The 23,701-nt window shown below is 42.7% G+C and overlaps 1 protein-coding gene and 1 long non-coding RNA gene across 2 annotated transcripts in view; both read right to left on the bottom strand.

Moving 5' to 3' along the window:
- The window catches only part of LOC120944050 (trichohyalin-like), a 32,408-nt gene extending 21,211 nt beyond the window's left edge, over positions 1-11,197 (bottom strand). Inside the window, exons 1-2 of the mRNA XM_040357816.1 lie at positions 11,018-11,197; positions 4,528-6,128 (exon numbers count right to left, since the gene is read on the bottom strand). Coding sequence (XP_040213750.1) covers positions 4,528-5,988 — 1,461 coding nt within the window. The 5' untranslated portion in view covers positions 5,989-6,128; positions 11,018-11,197. The remainder of the gene's footprint in view (positions 1-4,527; positions 6,129-11,017) is intronic.
- Positions 11,198-13,548: 2,351 nt separating this feature from the next.
- LOC120942690 lies at positions 13,549-15,420 on the bottom strand. The gene is made up of 2 exons (XR_005750245.1): positions 15,160-15,420; positions 13,549-13,763 (listed from the first exon to the last, which is right to left on the bottom strand). It is a non-coding gene; the product is annotated as an uncharacterized LOC120942690 (long non-coding RNA).
- Between the last annotated feature and the right edge of the window lie 8,281 nt (positions 15,421-23,701).

Genomic DNA, 23,701 nt, shown 5'->3' with positions numbered 1-23,701 from the left:
GTTGCAGCCTTATTCCAAAAGGTATGTGATTGACCCAGACCAAAGGAGGGACAATTTAAGGCCAAACTATAGCTATATTGGTAGAAGTGTCACAACACTGAGCCATATCATGCTTAATGGAGGAGATTAAATACACAAGCGGGGAATTCCCCACATCGTTTCCCCCCACATAAATGATAAGCATGATGGGATCTGACTCCGATTTTTTAATAGGTATAATAGCTCAGGTAATACCTGCGACCAGCGGAGGTCATGAAAAGCACACCAACTAATTCTGGTGACTTCAAATGAGAATCCAAGGGTCTTGCTGTAATGTTGAATTTCAGCATTGGGAAAGGCCCAATAAATGAAGCAGTCACCAATAATCCAAACTAGCACTAGGGAAGAACCTGAAATCAGAACAAAAGGTGAGGCCGAATACATAGTGAAAAACAAGATCAATCCCATCTCCCTAACCACAGCGCCCCAACATAGTATTTTTTTAGAGCTCAGGATCCACCCCTTCACCAAGTGCCATTGTAGCCATACCTAGCATAGACCCGTTAATCTCCATGTGATGCCATGCTTCAAGCAGTCAAGGCTCTCTTTTCCTTAAATGAGGTTCAGGAAGCCTTCAATTAAAACAGTAGTAAACAGCCAACAAAAAAAGTCGAAGAGGGTCATGGGTGTCCTCCAGGACCTAGCTTTTGCCATCCTATCTGCCATAAGGTTATAAATTTCCCTGCCTGTCTCGGTGTCCAATCAACTGTGCCAATGTTTTTTAATTGCTGTTAGTGCTTTCCTGCTCTGATGGCCACTGCAACACCCCATCCATCCCCTATTTCCTGTACATGGTACACAAGAAGTGAGGGGAAAGATACCCAATTTGGCTAAAGCCAAACTGACAGTAAAATTAAACAAATAATAATGATGACCAGAAAAGAGAGCAGACAGTAAAAAACTGTAGTTTTTCCCCCGACATTGGTGAGTGATTGAATGAGTGAGTGAGTGAGTGAGTGAGAAACTTATATAGCGCAACACATGCGAACTGAATCGCCTCTGGTGATCAGTGGACAAAGACCCCTTTACATTAGCAGATAGGTGGAGAAGCCCTGCTTATATTAGTGGTCAGTGGAAAAGCCCAGTTTATATTGGTGGTCATTGGAGAAGCCCTGCTTATATTGATGGTCAGTGGAGAAGCCCAGCTTGTATTGGTGGTCAGTGGAGAAACCCTGCTTATATAGGTAGTCAGTGGAGAAGCCCAGCATAAATTGGTGGTCAGTGGAGAAGCCCAGCTTATACTGGTGGTCAATGGAGAAGCCCAGTATATATTGGTGGTCAGTGAAGAAGCCTAGCTTATACTGGTGGTCAGTGGAGAAGCCCAGCTTATACTGGTGGTTAGTAGAAAAGCCCAGCTTATATTGTTGGTCAGCAGAGAAGCCCAGCAAATATTGGTGGCCAGAGGAGAATCCCAGCTTATACTGTTGGTCAGTGGAGAAGCCCAGCTTATACTGGTGGTCAGTGGAGAAGCCCAGCTTATGCTGGAGGTCAGTGGAGAAGCCCAGCTTATATTGTTGGTCAGAGGAGAAGCCCAGCTTATATTGTTGGTCAGTGGAGAAGGGCCCAGTTACATTGTTGGTTAGTAGAAAGGTACCCCTTGTTTGTTTGTCCATGGAAAACTCATTTACATTGGCCATCTTGCGCCGGGACAGTGAAAGGAGAAGCACCACATTGATAAGTTAATTTCTGTCACCTTATCTTCTGATCAAGATATTTCTTTCCCTGCAGCACAATTGATTAGCTGTTTGTGCTGCTTCTCCCTTCTCTTATCAGTGCTCTGTTGTAGAAATCATACAAAAATGTTTTTACAATGTAGAGATGAATTTAGAGCTGCATTAAATCTGCCCAAAGTTCAGTTTTAGATTTAAAGAGATTTTAGAGTCAAAAAGACTAGGTATAATATCAACACAGTGTTGCGCTACTAGTATAAATTCATGCTTTAGTAAATTAAAATTGTGACACAATGAAAATGTCCATGTGTATAGTCCCAATATCAAATGATTGCAAAGTCAATGACATCAAGGATTCAATGTGCTCTAGATGTTCACCTTACAATCTGACCCCTTTTTTACCAGTGGGTCAGACACAGCAGATCCCTTTTAAGGGGTAATCAGTAGATCGACTCGGCAAGATGTAAACATGTAATCCCTCCGTATCACCCTTTTCCTCCTTACTGGCTTCACCAGTCTCGAGTCTTCCTCAAGGACATTGGGTATATAATGGGGACAAAAAAAACAGGTCTAGTGCTCTCTGTTGCAATAACTTATTCCTCCAATAAAAGCAGTATACAGGATACTCACAAGGACAGCAGTGCAAGCTAATCAGACATGTAAAAATGAGATGACCGTGGGTTACATAAAATGGGGATGACTTCTTCAGCATTAGTACTGTAAACTGTTTTTATTGGAGGAATTTTTTTTTTTTTTTTTTGCAACAGAAAGCACTAGATTCAGTGTTTTGTCACCATTACATACCCGGTAACATTGAGGGAGACTCGAGACTGGTGAAGCCAGTAAGGAGGAAGAGGGCAAAACGGAGGGATTACATGTTAACAACGCGCCGGGTCAATCTATTGATTACCCCTCATGGGGGACCTGCTCTGTTTGACACACTGGTTAAACAGGGGTTAAATTGTAAGTGGAGCGGCTAGAGCACATTGGTGGAGGAGAACGCCAGCATTTTTGAATATATCTGTGCACTGTTTCAGGTGAAGATTGAATGCTTGATGTCATCTGATAGGATGCAGTAACTGCCCAAAATTTTCCAGAATCAATATTTTATCCTCAATCAATTTTTAAATCTACTTTTCTGTAGACAGTTGGCGCTTGTAGGGCCACCCATGGCTGGAACTTAGGTTGATTCAGCAGGAATTGGACAAAATTAAAGCTTTCTATGACCAGCATTAGGAAAGGAAACAAGACACTGAAATTGTCTTTGAAGAAAGCTCTTTAATAAAAGTTTTGCACAGGAACAAAATGGGTAACTACTCTTAGGAAGACACCAGAAAAAAACAGTCCGAGACGGTCTAGTGTTGCCTAACATTATAGCACATAAGGATATTTAGTATAAATTCAAAAGCTAGCAATCCAATATTTGTTTCTCTGCATCCCTGTTATATTCTATATTTACTACACCAATTATAACATAAACTACATGTCGGTGCTGTTTACTTGCAGAAACAAACTACTATTCACTTCTACTATGTCAGCACAGAAGACTACTAATTATCTAAAGTTGATTGTTGCATGGTCTATGCACCCAATGCCTGTTCTTCAGGTGGGTTGTGTGGCTGGACAACTGGTAGTAATGTTGGCTGTTAATTGTCCACAGTTAATAGTTGCTCATTTTTTGGAAGTGGCACCTCGTGCTGTGCAATTGCTGGAACAGGTTGCTGGTTTTGTGCTTCTCCTTGATGTAGGGGAAAAGTTGGAGCTGATTTCTGTTCCATGTTTTCAACTGCCTGTTTAAATGTTTTAATTAGTTGACTTGAGGTGGGGTTGATAGCTGTTTATTTGAAGAGCCCGTTGGGGTGTCATTGCTTTCCACTGATGTCTGCTGAACTGATGACTGTTCTTCACTTGATTTTGCTTCATGAGAAGAGCTCCCTCCTGAATCATTTCTGTTTCCTTTTTTATTCTTTCTGATTTCTTTACTTTTAACTTCCTCACTGGATTTATCTTCTTCAGATTTATGTTTTTGTCTCCTTTGTGAATTATTTTCTTTCTGTTTTTCGTGTCTATTTACCCTAGATGTATGTGTTTTTTTATTCTCCTCTATTTCTTCTTTTAATTCTTTGTTTTCTCTTTTCAGCTCCTTTTTGTCTGAAATCCTCCCTGATTTAAATTCTCTTGTACGGTTTCCTCCATGCTTATCTTTTCCCTTGTGTTCCATGGTCCTGTTATGCCTATGTGTACAGGTACCATTAAGTTCACTGGTAGTATTATCATGGTGTCTTCCCTTGGTACATTTATGTTCATGTCTCTTTACCCTAGCTGTATGCGTTTTTTTATTCTTCTCTATTTCTTCTTTTGATTCTGTATTTTCTCTTTCCAATTCCTTGTTGTCTGATATTCTCCTTGATTTACATTCTGTTCTTGTACAGTTTTCTCCATGCTTACATTCTCCCCTGCGTTCCCAGTTCTTCTCATGCTTGTGTTCCGTGGTCCTGTTATGCCTATGTGTACAGGTACCGTTATGTTCACAGGTAGTATTATCATGGCGTCTTCCCTTGTTGTATTTTACCTGACCTTCCCTTTCCCCAGGTTCTTGTCCTGTTGTCGCTCCTTCTTTATGGTTGAGCTTTTGTCTCGGACTAGGAGATTTGGCATGTCTTTTCTCTCTAACTACATTGTGTATATTTTCCCCCTGATTGTCACTTGGGCTGGAACTTTCTCTAACTTCATTATCTGCATTTTTTCCTTGATTGTAACTTGGGTTATTAGATTTATTTCTCTCACCCACATTTTGACCTACCCTTTCTCCTGGTTCCTGTCCTTTTCTCTCTCCTTCTTTATGGCCTAGCTTTTCCCCATGATTACCAGATCTGGCATGTCTTTTCTCTCTAATTGCATTGCCTGCATTCTCTTGTTGACTCTTCTCTGCTGCTGTGGCCTGTCCCTTGTCATCCTGTTTCTCCTGTTGATTCTCTTTTGCTGTTTTATGACCCTTTTTTTCATGTTTAGCCTGTCTTTTCTCTTCTGCTATCTTATGACCCTTTTCACTGGGATTTTCTTTTATCTTTTCCTCTGCTATGTTGGGACCGCTTTCACCATGATTTTGTTGTTCTTGCTCACTACTTTCCTCAGATTTGGAATTTTCATTTACATCCTTAGCTTCCTTATTTGAACGGGCTCTTCTTTCTCTCTTATTCTGACCTATACCTTCTCCTGGTTCCTGTCCTTCTCTCTCTCTTTCTTTATAGCCTCGCTTTTCCTCGTTATTACCAGATTTAGCATGTGTTTTCTCTCTAACTGTATTGCCTGCATGCTGTTGTTGACTCTTCTCTGCTGCTGTGTCCTGTCCCTCTTCACCATGTTTCTCTTCTTCCATCTTATGACCCTTTTCACCATGATTTTCTTTTCTCTTCCCCTCTGCTATTCTTTGACCTCTTTCGCCATGATTTTCTTGTCCTTGCTCATTATTTTCCTCAGTTTTGGAATTTTCACTTACATCCTTAGCAACCACATCTCTTCTATTATTATTTGAACGGGCTCTTCTTACTCCGTTTTTCTGACCTACCCTTTCTCCTGGTTCCTGTCCTAATCTCTCTCCTTTTTTATGACCTTGTTTTTCCCCGTAATTACTAAATCTGGCATTTCTTTTCTCTCTAACTACATTATCTGCATGCTCTTGTTGACTCTTCTCTGCTGCTGTGGTCAGTCCCTCTTCACCATGTTTCTCCTCTTGCTTCTCTTTTTCTGTTTTATGACCCTTTTCCCCATGTTTAGCCTGTTTGTTCTCGTCTGCTATCTTATGTCCATTTTCATCATGATTTTCACTTCTCTTTCCCTCTGTTATATTGCGACCTCTTTCACGATGATTTTGTTGTCCTTGCTCATTACTTTCCTCATCTTTGGAATTTTCATTTACATCCTTAGCGTTAGCAACCCCATCTCTTCTATTATTGTTTGAACAGGCTCTTCTTTCTCCCTTCTTCTGACCTTCTCTTTCTCCTGGTTCCTGTCCTAGTCTTTCTCCTTCTTTATGGCCTTGCTTTTCCCCATGATTACCAGATCTGGCATTCCTTCTCTCTCTAACTACATTGCCTGCATGCTCTTGCTGACTCTTCTCTGCTGCTGCGGTCAGTCCCTCTTTACCATGTTTCTCCTCTTGCTTCTCTATAGCTGTTTTATGACCCTTTTCCCCATGTTTAGCCTGTTTATTCTCTTCTGCTATCTTATAACCTTTTTCATCATGATTTTCTCTGCTCTTTCCTTGTGCTTTGTCCATCTCTTTGCTGCTTTTTCCATCTTCAGGGCTGCTATTTTTTGTTTCACCATCTTTATTGACATCTCTTGTTTTTCTTAATTTGTTATCACCATTCCTTTGATGTGTTTCCTGCTTTACATCATTAGGTCCTTGTGCGGATTCTAAACATAAAATACAAATCTTTTAGTAACGCCTGAAAATATATTACCTAATATATAGCTAATATTAAGTAAGTGGTTTTACTGCTTTTCAAACATTCAGTTCTCCCAAGTACACTTGCACACAGCTAAGGAATTTTTAGACATATGTGCTAATGATCAAGAAAACATGTTGTTTGAATGCAATCAATAAATCAAACAAACAGACTCAGTTGTGTAGGTTAAGGGATAAGTTCACCTTTTGGAACATGTTACTTGTTTTACTCATATTTAGGGTGGAACATGTAACATGTTCCAGCAGCTGCAGCCTCTCCTCCACCCCCCCCCCCTCCCAGTGACAGCAAGCGGGCATCTTCTCCGGGAGCCCACTGTCACTGTTTAAAATCAACGCGGCCACACAGGGTTCCACGCGGCCGTGCCATTCTTTAACAGGGTTCTGTATGTAGCACTGTCCCCATAGGGCTTGTTGAGTTTTGACTTCATAAGTCTCTCCCTGGTTGCCTGCAGCTGGTTGCCAATGGTTCCCACTTAGATGCAAAGGGTTCCCACTTAGGTACTGAGGGTTTGTCGCTTGGTTTCTGAGGATTTCCCACTATGTTGCTAAGGATTCCCGCTTGGTTGCTAAGAGATCCTACATGTTCCACCCTTACTCCCACTTGCTCACCACTCAAAGACCAGTCCAGGGAATTTGGGTTTTTGTATTTGGTTTAGAACTTGAATGGGATAAGAGATAAATGGGATACTTCTAGAACTATACACAATCGAAATGGACAACTTGACCTCACCCGATTATCTGTGGAAGCAGACACACTGCTTTTGACCACACAGCCACATGTATGGAAGAATTAAGTCTTCTTGCTCTCACTAGCAGCAGACTTGATGCACTAAATTATCTTCAGGACGCTCTCTAGCATCACCTTTACGAACATCTGTCCACTGACACTTCTAGCTGAAGTGGCGGCCCTCACTCGACAGGCCCCAAAGACACAGATCTGTACTCACAATAGGCAAAATCAGATCCTTCCTAGTGTCTCCCTTCCAGTCAGCTCTGCAGGACCCCTGGGTTCAGCTTCTCTCTCTCTAGGCCCCCAGGGCCACACAACCACCTCCATGGATGAGAGGGCAGCCGCCCTTTCCCTCCTGGGCTCTGTTCCCTGGCTCAACTCCCCTGAGCACATGTACTCTGGCCTTATATACAGTATCTCACAATGCAATGCAGCACTTTCCTTCTGCCAATTGTCAGGGCTGTAACAAAAGCCTATGCACTAACTTGTCAGGTCCCCTCCCACTGTTCAATATGCCTCCAGTACTTCCTAGTATTGGGGAGTATCGACCTTCTCCCCTTTTCTTAGGATGTAGTATTTAGGCCTAAGTAGTCAATCACCAGACACAAACTCTGTTACATGGGGGAATGAAGAAGCTCACTAAAGTGTAACTCTCCCACTGGGGAGATTTCACCCCACATTCTATTTTATAGACATAACAGAAATAAGAGGACATTTTCATCTAGTAAGGGGAAATCTCACTTTTCATAACTGTCTCAGGAACAGATGTCCCCATTTGATAATTTTCCCTATATTGTTGTTCTAGTGACAGCACCCTTACCTTCTGATCTGGTGTAAAAAAGGTACCAAGACAAAAGAAGTGTGAATCCCCCAGTGCAGCCACAGACAACAACCCAAAACTGCACATTTACTTCAAGTTTATGTAGACTTTGATACAAACCAACAAAGAGCTTTCACAGGGGTCATAATCAGCGCTCTGACAGGTAAACAGTGCAGTAGTAGAGAATGGAGGGGTGGCCAGAACTGTATAGCAGTGGTGGTCAGTTCTTGTAAAATAGGTTCCCTAAGTTCAGCCACTGAGATCACTAATATTCAGCAAATGCAATGCTACAGAAAGCTGTCAGAGATGCAGGAGATAGTTATGGACTGGGGACATGATCAGGGAACACTTTTAAATTGTGGTTGGTCACATTAGATCAGACTATTGAAGAACTGCTGTAGTAGCCCCTTAAATTGATACTAAAGTCTTGTTTAATAAATAAATAAATGAATAAATAACAAACATGTTATACTTACCTCCTCTATGCAGTTGAATTTGCACAGAACAGCCCAGTTCCTCCTCTTCTCAGGTCCCTCTTTTCTGCTCCTGGCCCCTCCCTACTATTGAGTGCCCCCTTAGCCAGCAGCTTTCTATGGGGGCACCCGAGCTGAGTCGGAGCTCCATGTATCCATTCAGACACAGAGCCCCAACTTGGCCCCAACCCCTTTCTCCCCTGATGTGCTGACTGACTTTGATTGACTGTTGTGTCTCAACCAATCAGGAGGAGTGTCCCGGATGTCTTAGACACTTGTGGACATTGCTTAAGAGAGAAGGGGCTCAGGTAAGTAATTAGGGGGTGCTGGGGAGGCTGCTACACTCAGAAGGTTTTTTATCTTAATACATAGACTGCATTAAGAGAAAAAACCTTTTGCCTTTACAAATCCATTAAATATTACGTGTGCCTCATTTGACATTTCTCTCAGGAAGATCTTTTATAAAAGATAGATAAAAAAATATGTAACTTTCTATATATAAAAAATATAGGGGTGGTCAACACAGACAAAATAAGACAATGTGAATGTAATATACCAAACCATTTAACTACTATAACCAAGTCTAAAGAACAGGCTCCAAGATTCCATAACTGTCAAAGGTCTGCATGTTGCCCATAGACCACAGATTGGCTGTATATGTGATTGAAATATATAAATGCAACATACCCCTCTACCTATCATAATAAGCGAATAAGCATAATGAGAGAAATGTCACCGGGTGCTACAGAGACAAAACATTTTTGTTTTTATAGTCAATTGTTAACTTATTTGCACAGTGGTTTCCTAAAAGGGACTCTTGGATGGATAGTACACATGCTTATATATTATATTTTATGCTTGTTAATTTATTAGCATATATTGGTTTTGTACACTGACTCTTTGTACACTGATTGTGTATTTATTTGCACACTATTAGCTGGATTCGGGTAGATTGCCGCAACTTTAAGGCGGCGTAGCGTATCGTATTTACGCTACGCCGCCTTAAGTCAGAGAGGCAAGTACTGTATTCACAAAGTACTTGCCTCCTAACTTACGGCGGCGTAGCGTAAATGGGGCCGGCGTAAGCGCACCTAATTCAAATTAGGCTGAGGAGGCGTGTTTTATGTTAATGGAGGGTGACCTGACGTGATTGACGTTTTTTTACGAAAGGTGCATGCGCCGTCCGTGTACATATCCCAGTGTGCATTGCGCCAAAGTACGCCGCAAGGACGTATTGGTTTAGACGTGAACGTAAATTACGTCCAGCCCTCACGGACGACTTACGCAAACGACGTAAAATTTTCACATTTTGACGCGGGAACAACAGCCATACTTAACATTGACTAGTCCAGCTATTTGATGGAATAACTTTACGCCTGAAATGCCTTACGTAAACGGCGTATCTTTACTTCGACGGGCGCACGTACATTCGTGAATTGGCATATCTAGTCATTTACATATTCTACGCCAAACTCAACCCACGCGCCACCTAGCGGCCAGCCTAAATATTGCACCCTAAGATACGACGGCGCAGGCTGTCGTATCTTAGCTAGGTTTAAGTGTATCTCAGTTTGAGAATACACTTAAACTTAGGACGGCGTAGATTCTGAGTTAGGTCGGCGTATCTACTGATATGCCGGCCTAACTCTCTCTGAATCTAGCTATATATTTATTGTATAGCTATTGGTTTGAGCACTTTGTCCCTGTAGGAAATTGAATAGCATGGATATTTTAGTGGTTGACATTTGAGTCTGCGTTACACTAATGTACTAAATCATTTGGTCATCCTATAAACATTGTGATGTTTGATTGCTGCTTTTAAAGCTGTCCATTACTTGCTTTGGTAAAATATTTATATAATTTTTAAAGTGTTAATGTGATAATCTCCTCCTTGGGCCATATTCTGAGTAAAGTTACGATGGAGTAACTCAGGATACTCCATCGTAACTCCCTTTTTTGACCCGTGTATCTATGCTCCTGATTCTCAGAATCAGTTTTGCATAGATACACTTAAGATCCGCCATCTGTAAGTCACTTACACTGGCGGATCTTAAATGCAATGACGCCGGCCGCCGCTAGATGGCATTTAAGTGAAGGAGTCATTTGCATATGCAAATGATCCTTCTACGCCGATTCACGAACGAGTTCGCGTCGCGTAACCGTCGCTAACGTCGTTTGCGTAAGCGGAAACTTACCCCTGCTATATGAGGGGTACGTTTCCGCAAGTCTCGCGTAGGCCATGTTACGGATGGCGTCGGGTCCCCGTCGTGTTTTTTCGTCGGATACGTCGTTTACGTAAGTCGTTCTTGAATACGACTTTACGTCAATGACGCACACGTCGGCGTCATTGACGTTTTCCGCCGAGAACTGGAGCATGCGCACTGGGCTTTTTGCAGCCCGGCGCATGCCCAGTTCTTTTGTATCGGGGGCGCGCTTCATTTGAATAGAAGCCGCCCCCTTGGAGATCCGCCAGGCTACGCCGGGACACTTACACTCCGCTGTCCCAACTTATGGAGCAAGTGGTTGGGGAATACAACACCTGCTCCAGTAAGTTGGGACAGCGGAGTGTAAGTGCCCTAAGCGAAGCTAGCGGAGATTTACTCAGAATATGGCCCCTTGTTTTTACCTTGAAAATCAGATTGAATTTCTAACATGAATACATTCCATGAATTTCCACAAAATTGAGAGTTGATATAATGAATTGCTTATAAAGATTGATCATAAACATCATTTAATATTCATATAATTTATGTATTCTACCTCAGTTTAATATAACTAGTGTAAATAAATAACAATATTTTTAGGAATACTTACCACTGATACCAGTAACACATCTGAACCCACAGCAGATTTCACAGCAGATTTTGTTATCCTGACAGTCGGCGTCTGAAGTACAGGCTGGCTGTGCGCAGGCGCTACAGTTTCTAACACTCTTGTTTTCTTGCCGTAAAGTGGTTGAATTTTTTTTGGTGAATACAGGACATTTTAGTTGTTTTTTTTTACCTGCAAAAAATTCCTTGGTTAAATAACAGTACAAATATAACTGCATTTAGATGACAATTTTCAAAAGTATATACAACCACATAGGTATACTATTCAGGCTATACTTGAGCCCCTTTCACATGGAGGGTCCAATCAGGTCCACAGTCAATTTTTCAGGTAGGCCTGATTGGACCAGCAGGTGTAAATCTGGTCTGGCCTGGTCTACTAAAAATAAATTAAAAGGGATCCATCCCCTTCCATATAGGCAGATCAGATCAGAAGGCAATCGGGTGTAAATGAAGAGTGGAGTCCATTTATTCTCACCAGTCCACAGAGCAAAGCGAGCTTGGTCCATGTCCACTCTGTATAAACTGAGCGATTCAGACCTGTCATCTGATCAGCAGGGGATCAGCAGACAGATTCCCTGCTGATCATAATGCAGTCCGCCCGTGTGAAAGTGGCCTGATGAAAAAAATGTTTTTAAATGTATATATTAATGAATCCACAATGAATATAAATCCACTCTGTGGACTAAAATCACACTACCAGAAAGTAAAACGAAATCTCTCCAGGAAATCCTGATTTAAGCTGGGCCTACATTGAAGACATTTTTGACAGGTTCCTAATGAACCCACTGATATTCAAACTGTGTGTGGCCCTGTCAGAATCCTCCCACTGGACATCCTGTGATCTGAAAATCCCTGGACGTCCTCCTGTTTACTAGTTCCCTGTGCGCCGCTGCAGGCATGCTTTGGGGAAAAATCCGTGCCCCCCACGTCACGTGGGTGGCGATGCACGTGCCTGGTGGCCGCGACGTCCACCGGGTACCCGCGATTGGCATTTACAGAGCCAGTGTCGTGGATCTGTGAGTGTAAACACAGAGATCCACATCCTGTCAGGGAGAGGAGACAGATGGTATGTCCCTTGTACATAGGGACACCGATCGGTCCCCTCCCCCAGTCAGTCCCCTCCCCCTACAGTAAAATTCACACCCAATTTAACCCCTTGATCACCCCCTAATGTTAACCACTTCCCTGGCAGTCACATTTATACAGTAATCAGTGCATATTTATAGCACTGTTCGCTGTATAAATGTAAATGGTCTAAAAATAGTGTAAAAAGTGTCCGACAGATTATGTATTATTGTCTACATTGGGGTTAATTTACTAAAGCTGGGGACGGCAAAATCTGGTGCAGTTCCTCATAGAAACCAAGATTTTTTGTTAAAGCTTAATTGAACAAGCCAAAGTTAGAAGCTGATTGGCTACCATGCAGAGCTGCACCAGATTCTGTGTGCACCAGTTTTAGTTAATCAATCTCATTGTGTACCTGTCAGCAAAAAGCATATGAAAGACTCACCCCTAGATAAGGCCAGAGACAAAGTTCTCATTTAGGGTTCATGCACACTGGCTTAAAGAATGCTGCGTTTTGCCTGTAGAAGCACCTCAGTGTTATCCTATGTGTCCAGGACGATTATAGGCATATTTTAAGCTCTGAGTTTAAAGGCAGGAAAAAAAAAAAACCTTCTGGTTTGCGTTTTTGATTGGAGTTATGTGTTATGGCACTTTGTACACCATTACTAAACCTTGCAGAAATAGCCCTTAAGTCCAAGAAGGTAAATTAGTGAAACTCCTAAAAAATGAATGCCTTTGGAAATGCTGTTACTCCCATTGCTACCAACTACGAGTAATGAATTAGAAGTGTTATGTTAACTGGTCCATAACAGTAGGATAAGCATGTTGTCTAAACTGTTTCCATGTTTACCCTGCAATTATGGGTCCTGTGTTCACTTCCAACCAGGAAAACTATCTACATGGAGAATTAGTATGTTCTCCCCATGTTTTCCTGGGGCTCCTTCGTCAATCCAAAGCATGCTGGTAAGTTTCAAATAAATTGTGTGTGATAGAGATGTTAGATTGTAAGTTTCTTTAGCATGAAGGCATTTAAAGTACAACTATAGGCAACATGTTTTTTTTTTTTTTTACATTTTGGAAGGAAGGGTTATAACCCCTGTCAGATGTGTGTCCCATTGCAGAGATTTACCTTCACTTCCTGTCCCATAGCCAAACAGGAAATGAGAGGAAATACCTGTAAATCAGGGGATTTCCTTGGGGACCCCCAAGTCACCACAACTAGTGTACCCATTGGAAGATTTCACCTTTATTACTTTTCTGGGGACAACCCAAAATTTGGGTAATTTCTCTTACTTCCATTGATAATGGTTAACAGGACCATTACAGAGGGCGAAATCTCCTTAATGGGGACACAGACAGCAATCAAAACTGGCAGGTATTCTAATCCCTCTCCACTATATCCAAAACCAAGAAAATAGTTTTGCCGTTATTACAATGATATATGCACTTACCATCGGGGATTGATCTTGTTGTCACTGCTACCAGCAGCAAGGAAAAGATGAGAAGCTTCATTCTCAGTGACCCCAGGTCTATTCGGTGTATGTGGATACCGTGCTCAGGAGAACGGAGTTGTTCTTCAGCTGATGTTCTTCTGTTGCTTTCTCTGCTATATATACCTGGCTGGAACCTTTATTCTCTCTTGCATCACACACAAGGACCAGCCCCTGCAATTAATGAATTATCCCAAGTGAAAGAAACCCATTATTAGTGACTGGTAAGAGAAGTGCCACCTTTCTGTAAAGGTCAGTGGCTACTTATATCATTCTATTGAGTTCTCACATTTGTACTTTATTGTTTTAATGTAAACTCTTTTCCCAGAATTAGCCATTTAATAAATATTATGTTCACATGATTTATATTGCCCAGTCCACTAAAAACCAATAGCTCAGAGTCACTGGTCCATATTTTATCTGCTGCACTTTTGCCAATTTATACAAAGCATATTAAGAGATATTAAAAAGTTGAAATCAGAAGAAATCCAAGGATAGCTCTGATCCAAGCGCTCAATGGTATAAAAAACTAAATTTAAAGTGGAAGTAAACCCTCCTATCTTTTTCAGCCAAGGAAGCAGCCATCTTGGCCTTTGTTCAATCTTCAACTGCCATGAAGCTGCACATGTGATCAGTTATGACACCAGCCATTGGATGGTTTGACAGTTTGGTTGAGAGCACAACCAATGTGCAGTTAGCATTCCCGGCATGCCGGGAATTTTAACAGTTTTTTTAAGTATTACATCGATGGGTTTACTTCCACTTTAAAGCAGTGAAAGCAGCTATTATATAAAAACAAATAGGAAAAAATATGTCTCATTAAAACAATGGTAATAAAACATTAAGGCCAGGTTCACACCTATGCGAATTGAGTGCGGCTTAAACCGCATCTAATTCGCAGGACATTTCAAAATACATTGTTTTCAATGAGGCTGGTTCACATATGTGCGATGCATCCGCACTGCGTATTGCCTCCAAACCGCGTGCGGTTTTTATGTCTTGCGGTGCGGTTCAGGTGCGAATTCAGTCCCATTATCTTCTATGGGTACGCAGCTGAATTCGCAGATGTGTTCATTTCTCTTCAGTATTTGTCTCATTCAGTTCAATACACTTCCCCCCTCCCCCTCCCCTCTCCCAGGTCTCCAAATTCGCACCTGATCTGCAACTAAAATGCAGTTGATCTGCAGAACACCTTATAGAGAAATTCGCAAAGACAACAGAGCTCCAAAACGCAACGCACTAGTGTGAACCTGGCCTAACAGCGCTTGAGAAACCATTCAAATTTCATGAGCTTATTAGCTCATAATCTGCTATGTAAAGTGCTGATGGATATCAGAATAAGACAAAAACCAACTACATGTGGTCTATGAAGCCCCCTGCGGGGTAATCACATGAGATAGTGACAGTCCCAAAAAAACACCGTCAGAAAATCAATCAATCAAACTCTGTGTGCCTTTAGGTGACAGTTCAAATGTTGTACATCGCTGGTGATGTTACAGGTACACTTTCTTATCCCACTAGAGAGTAGAAGGGTCCATCAGCTGCAATCCCCTTATGGTATTGTACTCACCAAACTGCAGACATTCACATAATTGAAAGGGTCCTGTCAGGATAATCAACTCCAACAGCTCTCCCCCAGGTGTATGGTGGTTCCACTCAGTGGGTATATGCGTGACATGCAAGAAAGCAGAGGAGACTGCATATAGTGTAAAAACCCTTTATTTAAAGAATGATACCCCCGCAATCCATATATGCTTACAGAAATAAAATTGATTAAAGATTGTCACTTAGAGGTCTGCATCTGCTCACACAGTAAGAGGTTTAATACCAAACTATCAAACTATCTGCTCCGTGAGTCCCAGGTAGATGATGCCTCCTGTACTAACGATACGTTGCGTAGCAACGTCTGGCGCGTTTCGTGATTGACTCACGTCTTCAGAGGACGCCCTCTGAAGATGTGAGCCAATCACGAAACACATCAGGCGTGGCTACGCGACGTATCGTTTGTACAGGAGGCAGCATCTACCCGGGACTCACGGAGCAGATAGTATGGTATTTGAACCTTTTTGTTGGTTTTTGTTTAGTGAGCTCTATAGAGTGGACAGCCATCCACCTGCTACGCTTATTAAGGCCCACGACCGGTTACCAATCCGCATAAGTGCCCCCCGCTCTTGAAAAGGTTGGGCACCCCTGCTCTATTTGGACCATGGTGACACAGTCTGGGATGGGATGAGATGGAAAAAATATATAGAGACAAATGTGCAGTTTCGATACGTGTGCACGGAATTATGGTAGCAGGAGAATATTTTCTTATGATAAAAGCCATTGTGATTGTTTATGCATTAATTTTTAATGCCATAGTCATAGTGAGGATTGACAGGTTTCTCTTTTCACCACTTTTTGTTTTTTTATTACCAGCAATTTGACACCCTTGTTGGAGAAGGAGGTGGGCAGATGAGTGGAGGACAGAAGCAGAGAATCGCCATTGCTCGGGCGCTGGTCAGAAATCCCAGAATCCTTCTTCTTGACATGGCCACATCCGCTCTGGATAACGAGAGTGAAGCTACTGTCCAAGAAGCTCTTGATAAGGTGTTTTTATTTCGGAGGTTATCTGCGAGTGTGCATAAAAAATGGGGGAGAGTTGGGACTTTGAATGAGATGCGTTTTTAGCAGTATGCGATTAAGTATATATATATGGAATATAAAAAATGTTTCCATAATAGCCAGGCTCAAAATTACCAACCAAAACTGCGAGTGTGCATGAACTAACATAACTCTGTACATGCTCTTAAAATTCTTGAATTTATTGATTCTCCAAAAAAGTCTGGCCTTAAGGAATCTATTATTATGTTAGACTTATGTATATTCTAAAAGACGAATGCATTCATCTTCAATAAGCATTTGATGTTTACACAGCACTCACAGACAGCAGGGTTGGGTTTGTGACCTCACGTTTCTCTGCAGCAGTTAAAGTGGTTGTAAAGGTAAAATATGTTTTACCTTAAAGTGATTGTAAAGGTTTGCTTTTTTTAAATAAAAATAAGAAACATGTTATGCTTACCTACTCTGTGCAAGGGTTTTGCACAAAGCAGCCCGGTCCTCCTCTTCTGTTGTGCCCCGCCACCGCTTCTGGCTCCCCTCCTCCATTAGGAGCCCCCACGGAAAGCCCCTGAGTCCCGCTGATGCATGGGGGAAATGGGTGGGGGTAGGAGCCAGGAGTGTCAGTGGGGGACCCAAGAAGATACATTTACATTTTTGGTTGTCACATGACAAAATGTGGAAAATGTCAAGGGGTATGAATACTTTTTCAACGCACTGTAGTCATTACAAATTTTTAAAAACAACTTGTCTGTTTTAATTGGGGGCATTTTAATATCTTTATGGAGTTCAGCTTTAATGAACCATGCGCTAAATGTAACTCTGTTACGCCTAAACCCTGGCAACTGAATAATAATTATATTTATTACCATTTCCAGAACAATTTCAAAGGAGGCATTGAGTTCATTGACTGCAAGTTTACTTATCCCACCCGTCCTGATATCCAAGTTCTGAACGGCCTCAATGTTTCAGTTAAATCTGGACAGACGTTGGCCTTTGTGGGCAGCAGCAGTTGTGGCAAGAGTACCAGCGTTCAACTTCTTGAAAGGTTTTATGATCATGACCATGGCAAAGTGGTACGTTGAATATATCATTTTATTATGGGGCTAATGTAGCAAAGTTAAACGCTGTGAAGTTTCCAATACAGGTACTGTATATATTATATATACTTGGCCTGTGTGTAGACCATCTGCCTGGAACATTAGGAAGACAATCATGTGATGCAATGTCTTACCAAACCTTCCATTATCAAAATACTGCAGGACTTTTTCTCTGCACAGTTTCATAATACTTTGTCAGTTTTTCAATACCCTTTCATTTATGGATTAACCTTTAAAAGACAAGCACACTTGGTACCTGGAAAAACTCAACCCCACCCCCATCCGTCTTAGTAGGTACACAGATACAAAAGCTTAAGCAATACAATACAAACTAAAGCTGGTTTACATTGCTGAGTCAGCATATTGTAGATCTAGACTCTGGTGGCATTACCAGTATGTTCATTTATAAATGTATTTGCTCATGTACCTGAAAGAACATGTGGGGTTTACTAGTTCAAACAAGCATTTGTTCTTTAAATGTTCCTTAATCAAAAAATAAGTAAATAAATAGTGCAGCGTTCTGACACATTATAATGTCTAAAGTCATAGGCGTGCGCACAGGGTGTGCCGGGTGTGCCTGGGCACACCCTAATCACCCATGCAGTGTTTGTGTAGCCCATGTCACATTGAGCGTATATTGGGGCTTTAAGATCCGCTCAGTGTGTGCCACTGTCGTGTATTGTAACTGCTTTCAGGGAGAGAGAGGAGCTGTCAGAAATCAGCGGTGATGTCTTGGGTGGGCGGGACTCAGCAGCTATCGAACAATAGCCAATAGGATGGGGTCTGGGTGGGCCGCTACGTGTATGTGGCCCTGCCCCATTTCTTAAACAGCCCAATAATTAGCTGGTGTTCGATAGCTGCTCAGTCCCACCCACCCCCGACATCACTGCAGAATTCTGACAGCTCTTATCTCTCCCAGCAAGCAGTTACAATAGATGACAGTGTCACACTAATCAGTGCCAATCAGTGCCCATCAGTGCTGCCTGTCAGCGCCCATCAGTGCACTGAGTGCAGGGATGGGGAGATGAACTCAGCAGACAGACACATTGTCCATGGGGGGCTGGCCTGGTGGGGCACAGCTGCAGTGGCAGAACTACCAGGGTCGCAGCAGTCGCACTTGCAACCGGGCCCTGGCATTCCGCCATTGTCAGGGGCCCCAGCGGGGTTGCTAGTAACATGGCTCTGAGTGGAGAGCATCTCTCTCATACAGCTCAGAGCCGACAGTTCTACCTGCTCCCCCCTCCATCCTCCCTCCCTCCTCTCTCCCATGGGATGACACAGACAATGTTCTCCTTCTCCTCCCTCCCCTCTCCTGTGTGTGCTTTGCGGGTAGTCAAGTGTGAAGCTAACAAGCTCACTCCTGCCACGATACACATACGGGAGAGTGGCGGGGCGAGAAGGAGCAGATCAGCTGTGTCAACCCGTGCAAGAGAGGAAGGAGGGAGGGCAGAGGGGGGAGCAAGGGGGAACTGTCGGCTGTGAGCTGTATGAGATCCGCTCTCCGCTCAGAGCTGTGTTAAGAGGAAGGCACTGATAGACAGTGCTGATAGGAGGCACTGAAATGAAGCACTGATATGCAGAACTTTAAATTGGCATTGATGAGCAATTGTATGTGGCACGGATAGGTGGCGCGGCACTGATGGGCATTGATGGGCACTGATTGGTAGCATTGATAAGCAATGATAAGTGTCACTGATAGGTGGCATTGGTGGGCATTAATGAACACTGATAGGCAGCAATCATAGGCTGCGCTGATGGTCACTGATAGGTGGCATTAATAAGCACTGATAGGAGGACCTTATTGGCATTGCTAGGCGGCACTGATAGGCATTAGGCACTGATAGGTGCTGATAGGCAGCATTGATGAGCACTGATAGGTGGCACTGATGGGCATTAAGCACTGATAAGCAGCACTGATGGATGCTGATAGGCCACATTGATGAGCAATGATAGGCTGCACTGAAATGAAGCACTGATCGGCGGCACTGATAGGCAGCATTGATGGACACTAATAGGTGGTATTGATGAGCTCTGATAGGGGGCACTGGTAGGCAGCACTGAGTATCAGTGTAAACAATTTGCTGATATTCTTGGCAGTTAATGCCTCTCCTTTCCATACACAGACACAGCATGGGAGGAAAGGGCTGCCGATACCCAGCAAGTCTGTTTACATGTGATCAGCTAATCACATGGTAAAGGGCTGCCGTGACTACCCTTGATGCATGTCCCAGGGGGCATACAAGAGGCAGAGTTCTGGGACAATATACATGGACACCCTCCCAAAATTTAAAAGCCTGGGGGTCGGATAGAAGGGGGGGGGGTCACGGGGTCTATCATGGTTTCTTACACCGGGGCCCTGGAGGTTCTAGTTACACCCCTGACATGAGCCATGAGATTTACATCTGACCTATTTGGTACATACCAACATGAAAATTCTGGGTAAAATCAGTGTGAGTACTACTCCCCTATTGTCTCCACACACTTTGGGGTTCACCAGATCTTACAATTATGTGCAGGTAGAAATAAACCATTTCAATTCTATTTGCACAATTGTTTCTGTAATGGAAGTATGTGGAATAGTCATACACAGCTACTGAAACAAGAGGGCACACCAGATTCCAGGAAAATACATTATTCTCAATGGAGATGGTTCACATCTCCACTCCAAAACGCCTGATGCCTAACGCCTGAAGCTCAAACAAGTTCCGGACCCTTTTTTGTCGCACGAATCGGGCGTTTTGGGTGTTTTTGAGCGTTTGTATTTCCCATAGAAAGTAATGGAAACGCTCGATTCAAGCGACTAGCGCGACAACGAGCGTTTGCTATGGGCGTTTTGTCGCTTTAATCAATAGAACATTTCACCCAGGCAGAAGATAAATAAAATCTACCAACATAGCAACAAGTGAAGAAAAGATGATAATTTATCCTATTGGCTAAAATAAAAAACGGCGTAGTACAAAAACGTCGGATGACGCTGTATGCAAACACGCAAAGGCTGCATTCACACCTGAGCGTTTTGTCGCCTGAAGCGCGACGCTCAAATACGCTAGAGGGGAAAAAATACATTGTTCCCTATGGAGATGGTTCACATCTCCACGCCAATACGCCTGACGCTGAACGACTGAAGCTCAAACAAGTTCCGGACCCTTTTTTGTTGCGCGTATCGGGCGGTTTGGTAGTTTTTGAGCGTTTCCATTTCCCATAGAAAGTAATGGAAACGCTCGATTCAAGCAACTAGCGTGACAACGAGCGTTTGCTAGGGGCGTTTTGTCACTTTAATCAATAGAACATTTCACCCAGGCAGAAGATTAAAAAAATCTACCAACATAGCAACAAGTGATGAAAAGATGATCATTTTTCCTATTGGCTAAAATAAAAAACGTTGAAGTACAAAAACGTCGGACGACGCTGTATGCAAACGCGCAAATAAGCATGAATATGCCGGAATACGCCGGAAAAAACGACCGACGCTCAGGTGTGAATGCAGCCTAAAATGAATTCAAGTGTATTTTCTTCCTGAAAATTTGCGTTTGAGTGACTGTAAAGATTTTAAAAAATGTAATTAAAATAATAAGCATGTTGTACTTATGTGCTCTGTGTAATGGTTTTGCACAGAGCAGCCCCAATCCTCCTCAGGTTCCCCTTGTCAGCGCTCCTGGCTCCTCCCCTTGCCTGCTATAGGGCACTTGTGCGTGCTCGATCCGGAGCCTCACTGTCTTTGTCGATTGTGTAAACTTCTGCACTTGGTGACTATTAAATGGCACAGTGAAAAGAATTGTGAGTCTCAGGCCTCATACACACGACCGAGGAACTCGTCGGAAAAGACACATCGTTTTCCTCGACGAGTTCCTTGTTAGGCTTGTCGAGAAACTTGACAAGCTTTCTTTGCGTACACACAGTCAAGACCAAATCTCCTCGTTCTAAAACGCGGTGACGTACAAGTTCGATTCCACTTTAAAATATAAAACAAGATTCAAAACACTCAAAGTTAATGGGGCCAGATTCACATATATCTGCGGCGGCGTAACGTATCGTCTTTACGTTACACCGCCGCAAGTTTTCAGCACAAGTGCCTGATTCACCAAGCACTTGCGTGTAAACTCACGGCGGTGTAACGTAAAGCCGTCCGGCGCAAGCCCGCCTAATTCAAATGGGGCGTGTACCATTTAAATCAGGCGCGTTCCCGCGCCGAACGTTCTGCGCATGCTCCGTGTAAAAATTTCCTGATGTGCTTTGCGCGAAATTACGGCGCCCCGACTTATTTTTTGAACAGCGACGTACGTTACGTCGTTTCGTATTCCCGGACGTCTTACACAAAAAAAAAAAAATTGAAATTTGACACGGGAACGACGGCCATACTTTAACATGGCTGTTCTAAATGTAAGCCATGAAAAAGCAGGCCTAAGTTTGCGACGGGGAAAACCGACTAGCGGCGACGTAAGAGATTGCGGCGAACGCGCGTATCTTCGTGGATCGCCGTAATCAGCTAATTTGCATACCCGACGCTAGAAAACAACGCAAACTCCACCCAGCGGCCGCCGGGAAATTACACCTAGCATCCGAAGGCGTACGAAGCCGTACGCCTGTCGGATCTTAGCCAAAAACCGTTGTAACTTTTTTGTGAATTACAAATAAAGATACGACACGGCAAATTTGAAAATACGCCGGAGTATCAGTAGATACTCCGGCGTATTTCCTCTGTGAATCTGGCCCATAGAGTCCACAGTAATATTGTAGCAGCGCTTCAGTCAAACCACAGTTTGAACAACTTCCATTAGAGGAGGACTAATGTGATTGGCAGTGTGATCGATCTTTAATCAGTTCACCTTCCACCAAAACGTTTCACCACGTGGGGGGGGGGGTTCTCCCTTTTTGGGATGCGCTCACCACAATTCTGGATAAGATGCGCCTTGAATCACTTTGGTCAACCACTGTTTAGGGCCTCTTGAGACATAACATCAGCCCATGGATACTAGAAAATTGTCCCTTGCAATGAGCAATTAAATTTGGTGGAAAGTGCAGTTTAAACGGTGGATGACCAGGGTGATTCAAGGCGCATCTTATCCAGAATGGTGGCAAATGCATCCCCAAAAGGGGAGAACTCCCCCCATGTGGTAAAACGTTTGGGTGGAAGGTGCACTGATTAAAGATCGATCACATTGCCAATCACATTAGTCCTCCTCTCCATCACTGTTTTTTCCTGTATGAACGTTATACGGAAGTTGGTCAAACTGTGGTTTGACTGAAGCGCTGCTACAATATTACTGTGGACTCTATGAACTTTGAGTGTTTTTAATATAGTTTTATATTCATATTCTGAGCTTTTAAGCGGCTGCTGTATATTTATAAGCTATATTGCACTTTGTTATTTTTTTTGCTCACAAGTGTGAATTGCTGTTTCCTGAGCGCTGAGCGCTGCTTTTTTAGGTAGGGCTTAGGTATAAGCATCCTGGTTTACATTATGTAATTTATACTTAAAGAGGAACTGCAGTCTGCTCACATAATTTGTAATAAAAACATCTTTGCCATTCTGAAGCTTCTCTCCAACCACTTTGTATATTATTTTATATATACTGTGATTCAGTACTTGTCAAATATGCAGCAGAAATCTCCCTCCATTGAGTCTGGCTGCAATCATTTTAACTGTGGGCAGCTAAAGCTGCTGCCTGTTCACTTGCTGGGTTTACACAGAGGCGCACCTTCAGCTCTGCAGCTTTCATTGGCCCTCTTATGACTCATCCCCACTCCCTTCCTGGCAAACTCCCATGAGAGTGAGAGAGAGAGCTGTGCATGATGTCATAAGCCTAGGTTAATGACCAGACAAGAAACAGGAAGTGGGCTGTATAAAGTATTTACTGGCAGAAAAAAAAATACTATCCAAAGTTAAAACAACAAGGCAGAAGATTTAATAGATGGAAAGATGAAAAAATGACTGAAGTTCCGTTTTAATACTTCAAAGATTACATTAAATAAGCTGTCATTTGTAATCAAAATGTATCACATTTGCATGAACACTCATGTGCTTGTATGGATTTCCTCCAAGTACAAATATCAAGGCACAATACTGTAAAAGTTTTCTGTAATAGAAACTGTTCTGGGAACCACTCAGTGGTGGTTAGAAATAACTATAGAAAAAATTAAACATTTGCTTCATTAAAGAGAAGATATAAAAACTATTAGCTGGATACAGGTAGATGCGCGCATTTTTACGGCGGCATAGCGTATCGTATTTACGCTACGCCACCGTAAGTCAGAGAGGCAAGTGCTGTATTCACAAAGCACTTGCCTCCTAAGTTACAGCGGCGTAGCGTAAATGGGGCCGGCGTAAGCGTGCCTAATTCAAATGAAGATGAAGGGGGAGTGTTTTATGTAAATGGATGGTGACCCGACATGATTGACGTTTTTTTTACGACA

Source organism: Rana temporaria, chromosome 6 (assembly GCF_905171775.1).
Source record: "Rana temporaria chromosome 6, aRanTem1.1, whole genome shotgun sequence".
Lineage (NCBI taxonomy): Eukaryota > Metazoa > Chordata > Amphibia > Anura > Ranidae > Rana > Rana temporaria.
This window is presented reverse-complemented; position numbering and strand designations above follow the sequence as displayed.